At 34.4% G+C, this 16,336-nt stretch overlaps 3 protein-coding genes across 4 annotated transcripts; 2 read left to right on the top strand and 1 right to left on the bottom strand.

Annotated features, from left to right (window-relative positions):
* Positions 1 to 685: 685 nt before the first annotated feature.
* Positions 686 to 7,029, top strand: LOC107414413 (hydroxymethylglutaryl-CoA synthase). 2 transcript variants are annotated; one of them, XM_048471086.2, is made up of 12 exons: positions 686 to 903; positions 1,860 to 1,966; positions 2,530 to 2,662; positions 3,012 to 3,155; positions 3,910 to 4,068; positions 4,519 to 4,592; positions 4,681 to 4,756; positions 4,857 to 4,912; positions 5,818 to 5,908; positions 5,990 to 6,130; positions 6,246 to 6,395; positions 6,583 to 7,029. In XM_048471086.2, exons 1-12 carry the CDS (start codon positions 832 to 834, stop codon positions 6,745 to 6,747), a joined length of 1,368 nt encoding a protein of 455 aa, XP_048327043.2. In that variant the 5' UTR covers positions 686 to 831; the 3' UTR covers positions 6,748 to 7,029. The 2 variants fall into 2 exon arrangements, with proteins under 2 accessions (XP_048327043.2, XP_048327044.2); XM_048471087.2 differs by having other exon boundaries at positions 688 to 903; positions 5,821 to 5,908.
* A 1,040-nt stretch (positions 7,030 to 8,069) lies between these two features.
* On the bottom strand, positions 8,070 to 9,906 carry LOC107414414 (transcription factor TCP19). The gene is made up of 2 exons (XM_016022526.4): positions 9,840 to 9,906; positions 8,070 to 9,612 (listed from the first exon to the last, which is right to left on the bottom strand). The coding sequence occupies exon 2, from the start codon at positions 9,409 to 9,411 to the stop codon at positions 8,215 to 8,217; it is 1,197 nt and encodes a 398-aa protein (XP_015878012.3). The 5' UTR covers positions 9,412 to 9,612; positions 9,840 to 9,906; the 3' UTR covers positions 8,070 to 8,214.
* A 2,790-nt stretch (positions 9,907 to 12,696) lies between these two features.
* On the top strand, positions 12,697 to 14,178 carry LOC107414445 (peroxidase 66). Its single transcript, XM_016022557.4, has 3 exons — positions 12,697 to 12,985; positions 13,061 to 13,249; positions 13,458 to 14,178. The coding sequence occupies exons 1-3, from the start codon at positions 12,758 to 12,760 to the stop codon at positions 14,019 to 14,021; spliced, it is 981 nt and encodes a 326-aa protein (XP_015878043.3). The 5' UTR covers positions 12,697 to 12,757; the 3' UTR covers positions 14,022 to 14,178.
* Positions 14,179 to 16,336: the final 2,158 nt, after the last annotated feature.

Genomic DNA, 16,336 nt, shown 5'->3' with positions numbered 1-16,336 from the left:
GCCCACCATTGTTGTACTGGAGGGCTTTTAAACATATAATATTCGTCCATACAATTTGTTATTTTCGTTCTTATCGAAGAGGATAAAAAGGTGAACAATAGAATCAACTTCTATCTATTTTGTTTGATTCTTATAGCAAGAGTCACCATCAATATTGGTCTCCATACATTGCCACTGTTCCATTACCCTTTTTTAATTTAGTATTTCATATACATATATATATATATATGGATTTGAAAAATAAATGGACTTAGCTTTTATAGAGTAAACCTTGATATATTTGCTCATTCTTTCTTTTTAATGCAAAATTACATTAATTTTAGTTATGTCCAAAAAAAGACAAAAATAAATTTTTAGCTGCTGTAAGTAAATATAACATTTGGTGTAGGAGTAGGACTTTTCATAGATGAATTATCTATTTATTTAAAACTGGAAACACGTGTTGGAAAAACCAACATTATTATCCAAAAACATGAATAAATGGGACGTAGATAATGAAATAATTAGCGGCTGCTAATTCTTATGTTGACTGGCTGGACCACACTGGACAAGGAGTGGTAGTTGGAAATTCGAATATCTACCACCGCTTTGTTATTCGTCGCCAGTGGCAGACTACGTAAATACCACATCAAATCGGTCTTAATTGCAAACGACCTGGTCCTACATTTCGTTCGCCAGCATTGAACATGAGTTTACAGTGTACATGTCAGTTCTCAGGTGCCTATATATGAAGGATCAAACTTTCTCTCCTCATTTTCTCTCTCATTTTCTAGCTTTCCAAACGACCACCAGACAACGTGAAAGCGTAGGAGATTTTATAGCATTCTCTAGATGGCTTCACAACCGAAAGATGTCGGAATTCTCGCCATGGATATCTATTTTCCTCCTACATCTGTTCAGCAGGTGAAGCTTTTCGAAAAATTTATTCTCATATTGCATAATGGTCTTTCTTTGTCTTATTTGGTTCGGCTTTCACTTTCTCTTGCTGTTCCTCATATTTATCAGTTAAAATCGGTTTGATTAATGTTATTTGGTAATTTTCAACTTTGCTTTCATTTTCTATTGAATTTTCGGATTGTATTTCGAATTTGTATTGGTTCTCTGAATTATTTTTTTAACTGTTTTTCAAGTTAGTTTATGTATGTGTGTCAGAGAGTGAGTGAAGAATTCTAGTTTTAAGTATCTTTCTCCTACTTTCTACATTTTCCAAGTAATAAGACAGAGGAGGTTAACGCTATATTTTGGTCGTTTACATGTGATTGTCACTAATCGGCTGCGGTGTTTTATTTTCAATTATTTTCGTATATACGGTATTTTACGTATTACTTCTATATATATTTGCTATATTCATTTATATTAGATCATCAATATCATCTGGTATACATGCATGTATTTATTGTTATTATCAGCATTAGTGTTTGATTTGTGTATATAGGTGAGTAGGTACGTTTTTAATCCACGTATTTATGCATTTAAGTATGCAGATTCCGATATGAGAAATTTACCCAAATTACTTGCATTATATAAGTTAACTAAGATGTATATAAATTAATATTGAACACAAAAACTCATTCAACGCGATGGTAATATACAAGGTTCACCATGATTAGATTTGCTGTACCAGAGATGTATTACAAAAGCTTTTGAAAAGTTCTCCCTCTTTAATTTATTTACTTATTTACTGGGCTTTCCCTTTTTGGTATATGCTTTTCAACTGTTATGGCAGTCTACACAAGCATGCCATTCACATGTTTCAACGGTACATTCATTTAGTTATATTTTAACGGTACATTCATTTAGTTATATTTTAACGGTACATTCATTTAGTTACATAATTATCTTAGAATATGCGTGTATAGGAAGCTTTGGAGGCTCATGATGGTGCCAGCAAAGGAAAGTACACTATTGGACTTGGACAGGATTGTATGGCATTTTGTACTGAAGTTGAAGATGTCATCTCAATGAGGTTAGCTAATCTCCACTTATATGCAGTGTCTTACATTCTATCATATGATACTTGAAAATTTAGTTTCTGAAATATAATATGGCTTCCAACCTCCTGTAGTTGAATGCTTTCCATGTACAAGTTGTAGCAGATAAGGTATTCCATTTGTGGTGCAGGGAAATGCTGTCTAACTTCGGTCAATTCAGCAATGGCCTGCTTCAATTATCTGAAGTATTAATTCTTGTAAAGGAGGAAAAAAAAAAAAAAAAGAAAAAAAGAAAAAAAAGTGTTTTGTATGGCTAGTGAACACTTAGATTGCACCTTTTCTCACTGTTGGTGAATTCTTGAATGGCATGCTATTTGAAGTTTTATCACACACTATTGTTCTGTTCTATGCTTAGTACAGACCAAACACAATTATCTTGTTATCATGTTTTACCATTTTACATGAAGTATCAATTTAATATTAGTACTATATCCTAGTAAAGTCAATTACCGTATATCTTCTCAATTACTTTTTATCAGTTTCTAGTGTTTTCAACTCCTTTTATGTCATTCAAATTCCTTTTACCTTTGGGTCACAGTTTGACAGCTGTTACTTCACTCCTTGAGAAATACAAAATTGATCCAAAACAAATTGGAAGGCTAGAAGTTGGCAGCGAAACTGTGATTGACAAAAGCAAGTCGATTAAAACCTTCTTGATGCAACTTTTTGAGGTACATTATTTGGAAGACAACTGGTTTTCAAACTTCACATCAGCAGTAGATCCTTACATCACCACTTGGAACCTCTGCTGTCTGACAGCCATTTTACCATCATAAAGAATACAAGCTGATGCAGGCTTCAATGGAGAAAAAAGCTTGAGATCTGATGGAAATTGAAGCCATTCTTGATTTGTTATATTTGTCATTGTCAAGTGTTTGTACTGTTTTAATCTGATCTCTCTGTTTCTTATATTACGTACTGAAACTTATATTACAGGTAAAAAAATGCGTATAAAAATATTCTTCTCAGAAGAAAATTCTTAGAAAACAACTTTCTGTACTAACATTATGTTTAAAACAGGAATGCGGCAATACTGACATTGAGGGAGTTGACTCAACAAATGCATGTTATGGAGGAACTGCAGCTTTGTTCAATTGTGTGAACTGGGTGGAAAGTAATTCATGGGATGGACGCTATGGACTTGTTGTATGCACAGACAGTGCGGTATAATCTCGTAGTGAACATTGTTATTCCTTCATTCTTATTGTTTCTTAGTCATATAAGAATTCTTCAGATTAACATCAGGACATTCCTAGATTATTTATTGATATAAATTGTTGTGCAGTCTAATAGTATCTTAAACCTGTGATTTCTTACCCATGTAATAAGGAAATATATGCATATATGCTGGAAACATCTAACTTCCAAAATGATTATGATGATAATGTAAACTTGCGAAATTCCAGAAGACTAATAACTTATTTTCGGGCATAATGGAGTGGATGAGTAGGTAAATTTAAGGCCTGGGCCTCTGGCTGAAAGTTTGACCATTTGGATGACTTTTACATAGTTTGGTTTCTAGGCATAGATAGATTTATTAACAATAATGAATCACTAGAAGTTCTTATCTTAGGCAATGAAATATTATCTATCTTAGATGTGGTTCGAATGCTTCTTAAGTAGACTTCAAAAAAGTTGGTTAGGGATGACAGTATAGTAACCTGAAAGAAAGTGATGGCCCTTATAATGCTCCCTACATGTGGGAAGCACGCTCTTCTAGGAAAGAAAAATGCTTCAAGGGAAGTGAGGCTCTTGAACGCTTGGAAATACAAAATTTCAACTACTCCCACATACAAAATGAAGCTTAAGTGGGTTGTTTGTGAGTTATGTCTTGTTGATAAAATGAACAGGTTCATATAATAAGACTCCTTAGTTCAGGTATTATTTAGTTTGCTTACAGGGTTCTTCCATGTTTCAGGTTTATGCAGAAGGGCCTGCCCGGCCTACTGGGGGTGCAGCTGCAATTACGATGCTAATAGGTCCTGATGCTCCAGTTGTTTTTGAAAGCAAACTTAGGGGCAGCCATATGTCTCATGTCTATGATTTTTACAAGCCTGACCTCGCAAGTGAATACCCTGTAATGCTTTCTCACCTCCTCTCCATCGCAACATTAAAATCTTGTTGACACTTTGAACCATACTTCAATTTTAAATATGTAATTTTTTGGTCTGATAACACTAACTAATTTTTGTTTAGGCATTATACCTGATTGAGATTATTTTTATTTAGATGTGGAACTGCAATCTCCTACAAAAAAGCTTTTAACTACTTTTGTTCTATGTATTTCACCCAGTTTGAAATGAAATATATTTCATTTTATAATTTTTATACCTTATTGCCGAAAAGAAAATGGATATAAACTATGTTAAGATAGTTTCCTCAACTTATATAGGCATTTCCTTCCTATTGCTGCAAAAGTGATGAACAGCCATTCAGATGTCACCATTACCCCTAATCAGCTTTCAGAGTTTTATTGCTAGAAAATTGAGTAATTGTATTTTTTTCTTTTTGCAATTTCTGTTCATAGGTTGTTGATGGAAAGCTGTCACAAACTTGCTACCTCATGGCACTTGATTCTTGCTACAAACGTTTCTGTGAGAAGTAGGGCCACTATATGCCTAGTGCTCCTTACTTGGAGAAAGTTTTGGTCTATAGATGTCATTATTTCTATATTCATCTGTTTTTGTAGGTTTGAGAAATTGGAAGGCAGTTCGTTTTCAATTTCAGATGCTGATTATTTTGTGTTTCATTCTCCATATAACAAGGTAGTGCAGCTTTCATGAATCTGATCGTATGATAGTGCAGCATTATCAAGAATCTGAAAACTGTTATTAGTAAATCCAATTTCTTGAACTGGTATTGCAGCTTGTGCAGAAAAGTTTTGCTAGGTTATATTTCGATGACTTTTTGAGGAACTCCAGGTTTGTATACAGCACTTTTCCCATGTAAAGTTGGTTTGTCTTGATGGTGTTATCAAGTTTATTTTGATACCACTCACAAGTTTCAATGCCTAATGTAGACCTGGCAATTTGGATCATGACACGGTGACACGACTTGAAAACGACACGGAATAAATGGGTTTGGATTTATTATAAATGGGTTTGGGTCATAATCGGGTCAACCCGTTTAACACGATTATTAATCGTGTCATTTTCGGGTTGACCTGTTTAACTCGAAATTGATCCGTTACGATCCATTTATTAACGTGTCAGTTTCAACTCGATACGATTATATACCTATTACAATCCATTTAAATTTAATTTTAAATTAATATTTTATCACTAATATAATATTTAATAACTAAAAAATATTATAAAAATAATTTTCTATTACTAATTTTTTAAAAACAAAAAATACATCTTTAATAAAACAAAAACATAAAAATAAAAAAAAATTTCAGGTTAATAGGTTAATTTTCGGGTTAACGGGTTAATAGGTTAGTTTTTGGGTTAATAGGTCAATTTCAGATTAACGGGTAAATAGGTCAACACGACCCGTTGACCTGTTTATAAACAGGTCGGATTAGTGTTTTAGGTACCTAACACGATTAATAAATGGGTCGTGTTCGGGTTAGGCATTTTTGACACGATTATTAAACGGATTGACACGAATACGACACACCAACACGAATCGCCAGGTATAGCCTAATGAAGGGGTATTTAGATAGTAGTCATTCTGCCAAAGTATTTAACTGAATTATGGATATTAATATCAGACAAGATAAATAAAACTTTTTGCATGTGTATTTTAACTACATACCGATAACAGCTGCAAACATTTTCCAAATATCCAGTAACTGAAATTTTCTCCATATGCTCTTCCTAAGCAGCTTTGTTGATGAGGTTGCAAGAGAAAAGTTAGCCCCATATTTATCTTTGTCTGGTGATGAGAGCTACCAGAGCCGGGATCTTGAAAAGGTATGCTGATCATCTCCGAGAAGTGATGGTTGTTGGATATGTGTCACCAGTTCATGATTCCTGATTGTTGCTAATTTGCAGGCAACCCAGCAAGTTGCAAAACAATTATATGATGCAAAGGTTCAACCAAGCACCCTAATTCCAAAGCAAGTTGGCAACATGTACACAGCATCACTTTATGCTGCATTTTCATCTCTACTTCACAATAAAAATAGCTCATTGGTAAAAGCTCTATGCATCAGTTTTTTCAATTTTCATTATTTTTTATATCTTTTGTTTAACTGCTAATTTCATTTCAAAATATTACTGCTTTGTTGGATATTCGATTGATTTTCAGGCAGGCAAGCGGGTAGTTATGTTCTCATATGGGAGTGGTTTAACTGCGACAATGTTCTCGTTCCAACTCCGAGAAGGTCAATATCCTTTCAGCCTATCAAACATTGCCACAGTGATGGATGTTTCTGGGAAATTGAAATCAAGACACGAGGTTTGCTCCCTGCAACTCCTGGCTATATTATTCAGCTTTTGAGGCTTGAGCTTCTTGCTTCCTGGGCTACAATCTAACACACGAGATTATTATCTTTTTATTTTTTTTGGCTTTCAAATTATGGATTATATTGTCGTTGTTGCCATGGGAGATGAGTTTTATTGAAATCTTTGCGTTTGATGTGCAGTTTACGCCTGAAAATTTTATTCAAACACTGAAGCTCATGGAGCACCGATATGGGGCCAAGGACTTTGTGACAAGCAAGGACAGTAGCCTCTTGAGCCCAGGAACATACTATCTCACCCAAGTTGACTCCTTGTATCGACGGTTTTATGCCAAGAAATCCGGCTAAAGGAGTAGCAGCTATGGTCTTTACCAAGGGCCTTGCGAATACAAAAAAGCCCAATTTATAAATATCTTGTTGAAATTTGAATATGTATGTGCTATTTTCTTTTTCAGTTATTTGCCTTTACAATTTGTTATTCATTATAGGAAAACAAAAAAATAAAATAAAAACTTTTATGATGCATGATTAACATATTTTATCTTACAAGTTAAGAACCAAATAATTCTAAAGTTTGCTCTCAAGTCTCAACTACGTTATTACTGGTTATAAAAATATTAATTTATGCAATCCATGCATTCCGATGTGCTTAGCTCCACATTTATCAGTAAAATAGTAATCAGATCTTACATGCTGTCACAACACTTTTTTACCTTTTTTTTAAATCAAAAACACTTTTTTACTTTTTGGAAATGCTGTTACAACACTTATTAATGACTAAAAGAATGATCTTACGACTGCAATTTATTTACTAATTTTGTTTATGGTAGTATATTACAATATATTAATCAGTTTGATATCAAAATTAATATATTAATAACTAAAAAGTTAATATAAACTTAATTTTTTCTTTCCAAAATGGAGAAAAATTCCAATGCAATTTAACAAAATATTATTTCAGTAATTGCCAATTTTAAAGTCGTAAAATGATTAATAATGTTGTGAATGAATTAGGTCAGGGGGGGCATAATCTCCCCACGTGTCGAAAGCTAGACAAAAAGGTCCGCACAAACGAAAGCTAAGACAGCAAACGCGTGTCAGCAGGGCCAGCCTGGAATTGGAAAAGAAAAAAAAAAAAAGCAGACCTCAAAAAGAACGTGCGGGGACCACCAGGAGGCGAAACCAGCTGGGACCACCGGACCTGGGGACACGTGCCTCGCTATCACATGACCGCACCCACTTGGCCCACATTAAAACCACTCCCTCAGGCTGGTCCGCGGACCACCTCACCTTTTTTCTTGCCGTTGAGCAACCATAAGTGTGGACCCCACTCCACCTTGCACGTGCACAATCCGAATTCACGTGACCCACACCTTCCTGAACCCCACCTCTTAGTGTGTGGAACCCACCAACCAGTCACCCACCACCATTTCTTTCCATCCTTTCCCGTATCCCCAGATGGGACCCATCAGCAACGTGCAATGCCACCCCCGAGTGAGCGTGACTTACCGGTTTCCCCACTCACCTTCTATTATTTGTACTAATCCTAGTATCCATCCTAGAACCACAGAGAATCGCCCCAAAGGGCTTTACCCAAAAACGTGAGCAAAAAGCCTCAGATTAGTAAATTCCAGCATGCAGACGGCAGGAGAAAAAATAAAAAAAAAAAAAAAAATAAACTTCTTACTTTGTGCATTTTTTTCTTACCAAAAAGGCCTAAAATGATTACTTAAAAAACAAAATAAAACATCTAAAATCCTAGCATCCTAATACAATAACTTTGTAGCTTGAAAAAAAGAAAAAGAAGATGGCTCTTCAAGGTTTTGAAGATTGTGTATGCGAATTTGCTGGCCGACCCAAGAATGGAAGCTCTTTCTTATCATAAATCTCCAAAGAGAAATCCCTGAGCATCTGAGTCGTTGTCGTTGTAGAACCAGTACCACTACTCCCAACACTGTTACTTGTCGTTCCTGAGCTCAAACTGGGTCCCATTGTCAAAGAACAACTTCCACCAGACCCCGAAGTCGCCGCACCGCTCGAAATCGAACCGGACGAGGCTTGCACATCGCCGAGTTGAGCGGAATGAGGCTGCATAGCCGTGACAAAATTGGAAATGGGTCTTGTTTGGACACTGAAAATCGGTGTTCCAGCCGCAGTTGGGATTGCCCAAATTTGTGGCTGGTTTGGAATTTGAAGAGCCCCAGCACCAGCCCCAGTGTTTGGGAACATGAGGAAAGGCCCCGCAGGACCAGTCGCCCCCACTTGCCACAATGGAACCAGCCCTTGTGCTCCACCACCACCACCAGGACCATAACCCATTGGTGCAATGGGAGCGAGCCCAGAGGAAATAGAAGCCTGATCGACCTGATCGTTCATGTCGATAAACTCGCTGTTCGACGCTCTTTTCCTCCTTTTCCTTGGGATTTCAGCGATTTCTCCGTTTGGTCTTGCCGGTGAAGTTGTGGGAATTTTTAGCGTCCCACCTACCGAGACTGCAATAGCCGGTACAGTTCCCGTACCCGTGGCTTCGATGATTGCCGGCTCGGAGTGCTCCAGTAGCCACCGTATGGTCTCGCCGTCCGATTTGAGACCTAACTCTCGGGTCAATTGGAATATTCTGGCTGCGCAAGTCGCCGGCATTCGTATCCTCCTTCCACGGCCTTCGACCTTCGTGTGACGGTCCCTTGACGGCCTCTTCGCCGCCACGACCGTTCTCGTTGATGGAGCTCCAGTCACCGCCGACATCGACATCGGTACCTGATCAAGGTCCATAGGAAGAGACTCGTCGTCTAGTTCTTGCTCTGTATCAGTCAGCTCTTCTTCTTTCAATGGAACCGCCGGTGATGGGTTCGCCGCCGCTTCGACCGCCATGTAATCTGACTGCGGTGGTGGTGGTAGCTCTGATTCAGAAGCCGAGTTTTCGATGATATTGTTGTCGTCGTTATGCTCTATGTTATTGACCTTGATGTTCTCTTCGTTTTCTTCAATGCTCTGTGTTTGATTTCCTTCCATAAGAAACCCCGAATAAACCCAAACCAAAAAAAAAAAAAAAAAAAGAAGAAAAATTACAAAAAATCCGGAAGAGTTGTTGAAGACCCAGAAATATCTAAGCAAAACCCATGAAGAATCAGACACAAACGAGTATGAAAAAGACAGTGTTTTTAAGAAGATTGAGAAGCAAGAAACCAATCCGCGTAACTGAGCAGAGTATTCCTGCAGAAGCAGAGCACATAACAGGGAATGAAACTTTGACTTGGTTTTGAACCTCTCTCATTTTACTGTAGAGGAGGATTGAATGGACTAATTTAGAAAATTGTGGGAAAGATTTTCTTCTTTTTTTTTTTTTTTTTTCCTCTTTCTTTTTTCTTTAATATAAAATAATAATAACAATAACAATAAAAACAATTAAAAAGAGAGAAAAGGATCAGAGAGGATCAAACCCTAGAAAGAAAAAATGCAGAAGCCCCACTTATCCTCTTTTGAGTGCCCTACCAAGGTGACTGAGGGACCCTCAAAACCCTAAATATTTATTTATTTATAGTGGAATTACTATCCTATCAACGGTCCGTGATGAGTCACAAAGTCCATGGTCCCGATCTTGACACGTGACGTGTCCTCGTTTGGCTGTGAGGCCGTGGTTTAAATTCGGTCAAAGCTTGTGATTTGGACCTCGCTCCTCAATGGGTTTTGGCCTTTTGGGTTTTAAGATAACGATGGTATTCGGGTCCCACTTCGCGAGGATTTCTTTCATTGAACGATATTTAACATGGTGAGAGAGATCAACCAACCATATCGTGCCACGTCTATAACACCAAAGTTTTGAAACTCACTCCTATCGAGTTGTTAATTTTATAAAAATAAATAAATATTTATTTTCTGCAGACTATTTTTTTAATGGAGACTGTCAAATTGACAAAATAGTATTATTCTTAATTTCAATCATATTATTCTAAGTTAACCCTTTCTATTGACAATTTGTTCGGCTCTTGATTCTCTTTTGGGAAAATAATAATAATAATAGTAAACTCAATATCTTACTTTTTATGCAGAATAATTTTATAAAGTTGAAATGGTGTATTCCAAGCTTTAGCCCAATGTTTAAAAAACCAAAAAAAAGAAAAAAAAAAGAAGAAAGAGTTGAAATTGTAAAATCATAATCATAATATTGATTGAATATCCAAATTGGAATAATAAATGGCAGTTTTTTTAATGGAATTAATTTCTGGTTTAAATAGACAAATCTCCCTGATACAATCATGATTGTAAAATGTTTTTACAATTTGAAAAGTACTTAAAGATTTTTTAATTTTTTTTTTATAGCAATGTTTTTTAATGAGTTATGGTTAAACCATTCTGTTTTGTATAACAATTTGAAAAGTGGTTTGTAAAGCAATTTATTGGACGTAATAGTTATTATCTGAGTTGTTTCCACTAGAACATGAGTTATATGTATCTATTGATTGCCAAAGGATTTAAAAGCTAAAACCAAAATAACAACGAAAAAGGTAACATTATTAATTACTCTTTGGAAAGTAGAATTAGACAAACCACTTAAGATTCTAATAAATTTCCAACAGTCCCAAATGCCTGGAAATTTTTTTTTTTTGGTTTTATAAGTTATTTAATTTGCTGAATAAATGACAAACAAAAGACTGAAGAAGTAGGTAACAGCAGTACATAAGATAGCTGAAACACTGAAATGGTGTTTCTTGTTTTGTCCACAGTCAGCAGCCTAAACAATTTACACTCTCAAACAGAAAAATAAAGCTACTCTTTAATTTCTTTACCTGCTACTTAAATCCAAAATACAAAATCAAAAAAGATACTTATCAGAAACACCTTCTCATCCTTTACTTTTTCTGTTGCATGTTTCACTCTGTTTCCAAGATATGAAAAAAAGTTTTAAAAAAGAAAATTTCTTTGTTTCCATACAACTTTTGCATGGTCGCATACAACTGTTTATAAGGTTCATCTTACAAACTTTCTGCTATGAAGTCCTTTTTTTATTTATTATTTTTTCCCTTCTTTTGCTTCTCTTTTTCTGGTTTTTGTGGGCGGGTGGTACGTATTTATTTGGTACTTTTTCAATACGATGCTTCAATAGTAAGGCAAGGCTTTGAAAATTTTGGTCAATGTGCTATAAATAAAACCATGTCTTACAAACTAGAGATTTAGTAGAAACGCATGAAAAATGTGTACTACAAATTTGGAGGCTATGAGGAAATAAGGAACATAAATCTAAAATTTTCTCTTAGTAGTTATTCTCTCTTTTTCTTTTCTAAAAATAAAAAAAATAAAAAAATTCCAATAAATTCCATAAACTCGTTAGTCAGCAAAAGAAAGAGATATTGATTACCCCTTTTCATGTCTCTGTTTGTTGATCTTCTGTTTTACTTTCTTTCTTTTTGATTTCTAAAATTAACTTTGTTTTCACAAATTTGAAACGCTTTTCATAATTATACACAGAAAAAAAAGCTTCGATGATCACTTTATCTTTGATATGACATATCGGCTGCATTACCAGCCGCCCAACTCCAACTTTATAAAGATTTATCTCAAAATTATCTTATTTTCCTTAGCTTTCTTGGCACCCAATCACAGACTCTCAGTATCGGAACCTTCGGGGTCCAATGATAAATATAAATATATTACCCGAAAAAAAAAAGGATAAATAAAAATAAAAACCGAACTAGGATAATTTTATTGCAGTACAATAAAATTTGTACTCCACCTCCATCTCTCACCAAACACATATATGCCTTGCATAACCAACATGATAGACATAAGCCAACAATAGCTTAATGTTTTCTAGAGCATTATTTTTCACATGGTTTTTTTTTTTTTCATTTGAAATATTTCAATGTTAATTAATCGTCATTATTCCAAATTTCCAATATATTTTTTGCCCAAAATAAATTAAGAAGGATCAATTGAACCCTTGAATAAAACTTTCCAAATCAGAGTTCCTAACCATCCCATTAGTTGTCTCAATTATTTGTAATAAATATACATATTATACATGAAGAAAGAAAATATATATTTGTTGCTGTGAGTTTTTTATATTATAAACAGCTTGTTGATCCTATAAAAGAATAATAGAGGCAAGCTAGCTAGGTGGATATACTTGATTTCTAAGCACAGTAGCTAAAAGCAGAGTCAAATTTTTACAGCTCTACTTCCTGTTATTGAGTAACTTAAAAGCATGTATCATATACTGCATAGAAACGTACATAAGCAGGTTAATTTGTCTGCTAAATTACTATATATACACCGCTAACTTGGAATAAAGCCTCATAATTATTAAAGTTCTATTGGATTTGGTTCTTTACTTTTTCTCATTTCTCTGAATCCTGACCAAATGGCTAGGTTTTCACCAAACACTATCTTCTATGGAATTATTTTGGTTGTCTCAATATTTAATGTGATAGTTCCTCAATCGAACGCAACTCTCAATGCCCATTATTATGGAGAAACTTGCTCACAAGCCGAGAAAATTATATCCCTGACAGTTTATAACGCTTCCATATATGATCCAAAAGTTCCAGCTCGTATCTTAAGGATGTTCTTCCATGATTGTTTCATAAGGGTATGTACATATACATATATATCATTAATATACGAAAACGGGTATTTATGTGTAATTTTTTGGTTATTGTTGTAGGGATGTGACGCATCAGTGTTGGTAGACTCGACCGCAGAGAACCAAGCAGAGAAAGATGGGCCTCCAAACATCTCACTTGGATCATTCTACGTCATTGACCAAGCTAAAGCAAAGCTAGAACTGGCTTGTCCTCGTACTGTTTCATGTGCTGATATACTCGCCGTTGCTGCTAGAGATGTGGTCGCATTGGTTCGTATTAAACTCTACTATTCCCTCGTTAATATCATCCTCAAAACTATATTATATAAGAGTCAATATTATTTTAAGAATTTGAATTTGGAATCTTTAATACGTACTTAATTTTCACACAGCTAATTTTTGGTGTATGAACAAACAATTAGATAATTTCATCTAACTAATTTTTTTTTTTTTTATGTGAAATTAATTTTCTCTATAGTCTGGAGGTCCTTATTGGAATGTGCTTAAAGGCAGGAAAGATGGAAGGGTTTCAAAAGCTTCGGAAACAATCAACTTACCAGCTCCAACCTTCAATATATCCCAACTCATTGGAAGCTTTGCCAAGAGAGGTTTAGGAATCAAGGATTTGGTTGCTTTATCTGGTGGTCACACTCTTGGTTTTTCACATTGTTCTTCTTTCGAAGCTCGGCTACGTAATTTTAGTGCACTGCATGATGTTGATCCAAGTATGAACATTGAGTTGGCACAAAATCTTAGAAAGAAATGCCCAAAACCAAACAAGGACCCCAAAGCTGGGGATTTCTTGGATTCAACATCATCTGCTTTTGACAATAACTACTACAAGCGATTAATTGCAGGAAAAGGTTTGTTTGGATCGGATCAAGCACTTTTTGGTGATTATAGGACAAAATGGTTGGTTGAATCATTTGCGACGGACCAAAGTCTCTTCTTTCGAGAGTTTGCTGCTTCCATGGTCAAATTGGGAAATGTTGGGGTGATTGAAAATGGGGAAGTCAGACTCAAATGCCGAGTGGTGAATTGACAGTGGAAGGAGAGACAGAATTATATGAACAAAATTTTCCCTTTTGTATTTTTGCATGTTAATAATGAAATGAGATATGAATAATGTTAATGTTTACTGAAATTAAATAAATTAATATGAATTTCGTTGAATAACCTCTCTCTGAGTAATTTGGATCCTTTGTTTGGCATGGTTTTAGCCTCGTTTATGTTTTGTGTTTTAATTGGATTATTATGTAGTTAAGATATAACATAGTTTTCAAAATACAGGAAGGAAACAGCTAAAGTAGCAAATGTTTATCTCATATGAAAATATGGTTTTATTTTCATTTAAAAAAACAAAAAGAATATATGGTTTTATTTTTCAAGATTTTTTTTAAAAAAAATATTTAATAAATAAAACTTTTTCTTATGAAAATAAACTTTGTGGCCATCAGAAATATTTATCGAATTATATTAGCTGTATATAATATTTTCTGAATATATATTACTAATTTGTATACATAGAGTCTAAGTTTATTTATTTGTTAAAAGAAATAAGTTGTATGATAATATTTACCATGCTTTGACCGATGCCATACTATGAATTTATTTGATGTAGCATTTGAAGTTTGAAGGGCAAAAAAAAGGCAACAGCTTTTGGATCCACGTGAAAAGTATGTAACACGCCCACTCTTTTTTGCAATAAAAAACAAGCAGTCAAAAGTTTCAAATTTTATGTGGGGCAAACAATTAACTTGAAAAAGGCAAAAAAAAAAAATGGCCAGTATGCAACTTCACAATATTCCTTTCCATCTTGTGTCTTTTACAATATTTTTTTATGCGTAAGAAGGTACATAATTCTCCTAATATTGGAAAATGCATTTTCTAAATTCTATTTGAGGATTTTATTATTATTATTATTGTTATTATTTTTTGCTTCAGATAAATTCTAAGAGAATTGGATATTCTATGCAGGTGCAATTTTTTTCTCTTTTTTGGGGGTAATATTATTATGCAGGTGCCTGTCGTATATATATGGGTGATAAACCGAAGGAAGATATCTTTGTGGCCTCAACGCGTTACTCAATGCATCATTCCGCCTCAGAAAGCGTTCTTGCAAGGTTAAATTAACGTCTAATATTGCATTAATTTAAAGCTATTCCAATTAATCCATCATTATCAAAAAAAAAAAAAAAAAAAAAGAAAAGAAAAGAAAAACACATAGTACATATAGAAGGGTATATATGATACGCTTATTTTCCATTCCCATGTTACATTATTGTTCATTCATGTGTTTGTGGACTTATTTTATGGAATCTGAATTAATCAAATAAAATCTAACAAAAAATATATGTGTATATTGTAGCATGTCAAACTCAATGGTAATTAAAAAAAACCACTCCAAATCGGTGAACAGCTATGTAGAAAACGCCTACTTCCCCTTGTGTTATTTGATTTCATGTTGCTTGAAAGATATGCCATTTTTACTTGTGTAGTGCTCCTGCTGCAAAATACTCGTTTATTTATAGTTATGGAAGGAGTTTCAATGGAGTAGCATAACTCTCCAATGAAGAAGTATCAAGCATATTAGGTGTTACAAAAATATAACAAGAACAATAACAATAGAAAAACGAGATCAAAAATAAAACATACATAGATTTACATGGAAAATTCGAGATGGAAAAAAATCAAAGACACCGAGAAATAAATCATTTTATCAAAAAATTGGTACAAGAGGTGAACAAATAGAATGACTACAAAAAATTTAATACAACTGAAAAACTTCCAAAAGCATAAGTGTATAGTATGGTATAAACCTAAAATTGAATCGGTCTGTACCGTGGGGGCATTGCCCCCGCACCTTCAACGAGCTCAGTGGTGAGCTTTGTTCTCGGACCTATCGGCCCTCAACTTCAGCTACTACCACAAATCTCAGAAAATTTCACAAAATAAATTTCACCAAACGGATCACACCACGAACTTTTCGAGTTGAACCAAATAGAATTCGGATCACTAAATTTAACGTTAGGTTCTCCAAAAACTCCTTATTGATTATTAATTTATTTATTTATTGATTGTCGATTACCCATTTGTTATCCTCATTTTTACAGCTTTTTTTTTTAAAACATTATTTTAATTTTCTATATATTTGAGCTCAGTTTTGTTCATATAGAATTAAACTCTAATGTGATATTATTGGCCTTGGAAGTGAATAGATTATAATAATTTAATCTATATAAATTTGATATCAATCCATTAGATTTTTGTTTCTTTTTTTGGACACAAACAGCACATTTTAGTCCAATTGATTTGATTGACCATGTCTGTATATATTTGGACAGAAATGGATGAGGT

The sequence above is a fragment of the Ziziphus jujuba genome, chromosome 8 (assembly GCF_031755915.1).
Source record: "Ziziphus jujuba cultivar Dongzao chromosome 8, ASM3175591v1".
NCBI classification, from domain to species: domain Eukaryota; kingdom Viridiplantae; phylum Streptophyta; class Magnoliopsida; order Rosales; family Rhamnaceae; genus Ziziphus; species Ziziphus jujuba.
The sequence above is the reverse complement of the archived record's forward strand: the minus strand, read 5'-3'. Positions and strand labels throughout refer to the sequence as shown.

What these genes read in the sequence shown, in the direction of transcription:
- LOC107414413 (XM_048471086.2), top strand. Translation starts at nt 832, where the DNA reads ATGGCTTCACAACCGAAAGATGTCGGAATTCTCGCCATGGATATCTAT. An exon ending in TTGTATGCACAGACAGTGCG is followed by an intron (nt 3,156 to 3,909) that starts GTATAATCTCGT and finishes TCCATGTTTCAG; the next exon opens with GTTTATGCAGAAGGGCCTGC. An exon ending in TTCATTCTCCATATAACAAG is followed by an intron (nt 4,757 to 4,856) that starts GTAGTGCAGCTT and finishes CTGGTATTGCAG; the next exon opens with CTTGTGCAGAAAAGTTTTGC.
- LOC107414414 (XM_016022526.4), bottom strand. Translation starts at nt 9,411, where the DNA reads ATGGAAGGAAATCAAACACAGAGCATTGAAGAAAACGAAGAGAACATC.
- LOC107414445 (XM_016022557.4), top strand. Translation starts at nt 12,758, where the DNA reads ATGGCTAGGTTTTCACCAAACACTATCTTCTATGGAATTATTTTGGTT. An exon ending in TCCATGATTGTTTCATAAGG is followed by an intron (nt 12,986 to 13,060) that starts GTATGTACATAT and finishes TTATTGTTGTAG; the next exon opens with GGATGTGACGCATCAGTGTT. An exon ending in CTAGAGATGTGGTCGCATTG is followed by an intron (nt 13,250 to 13,457) that starts GTTCGTATTAAA and finishes TTTTCTCTATAG; the next exon opens with TCTGGAGGTCCTTATTGGAA.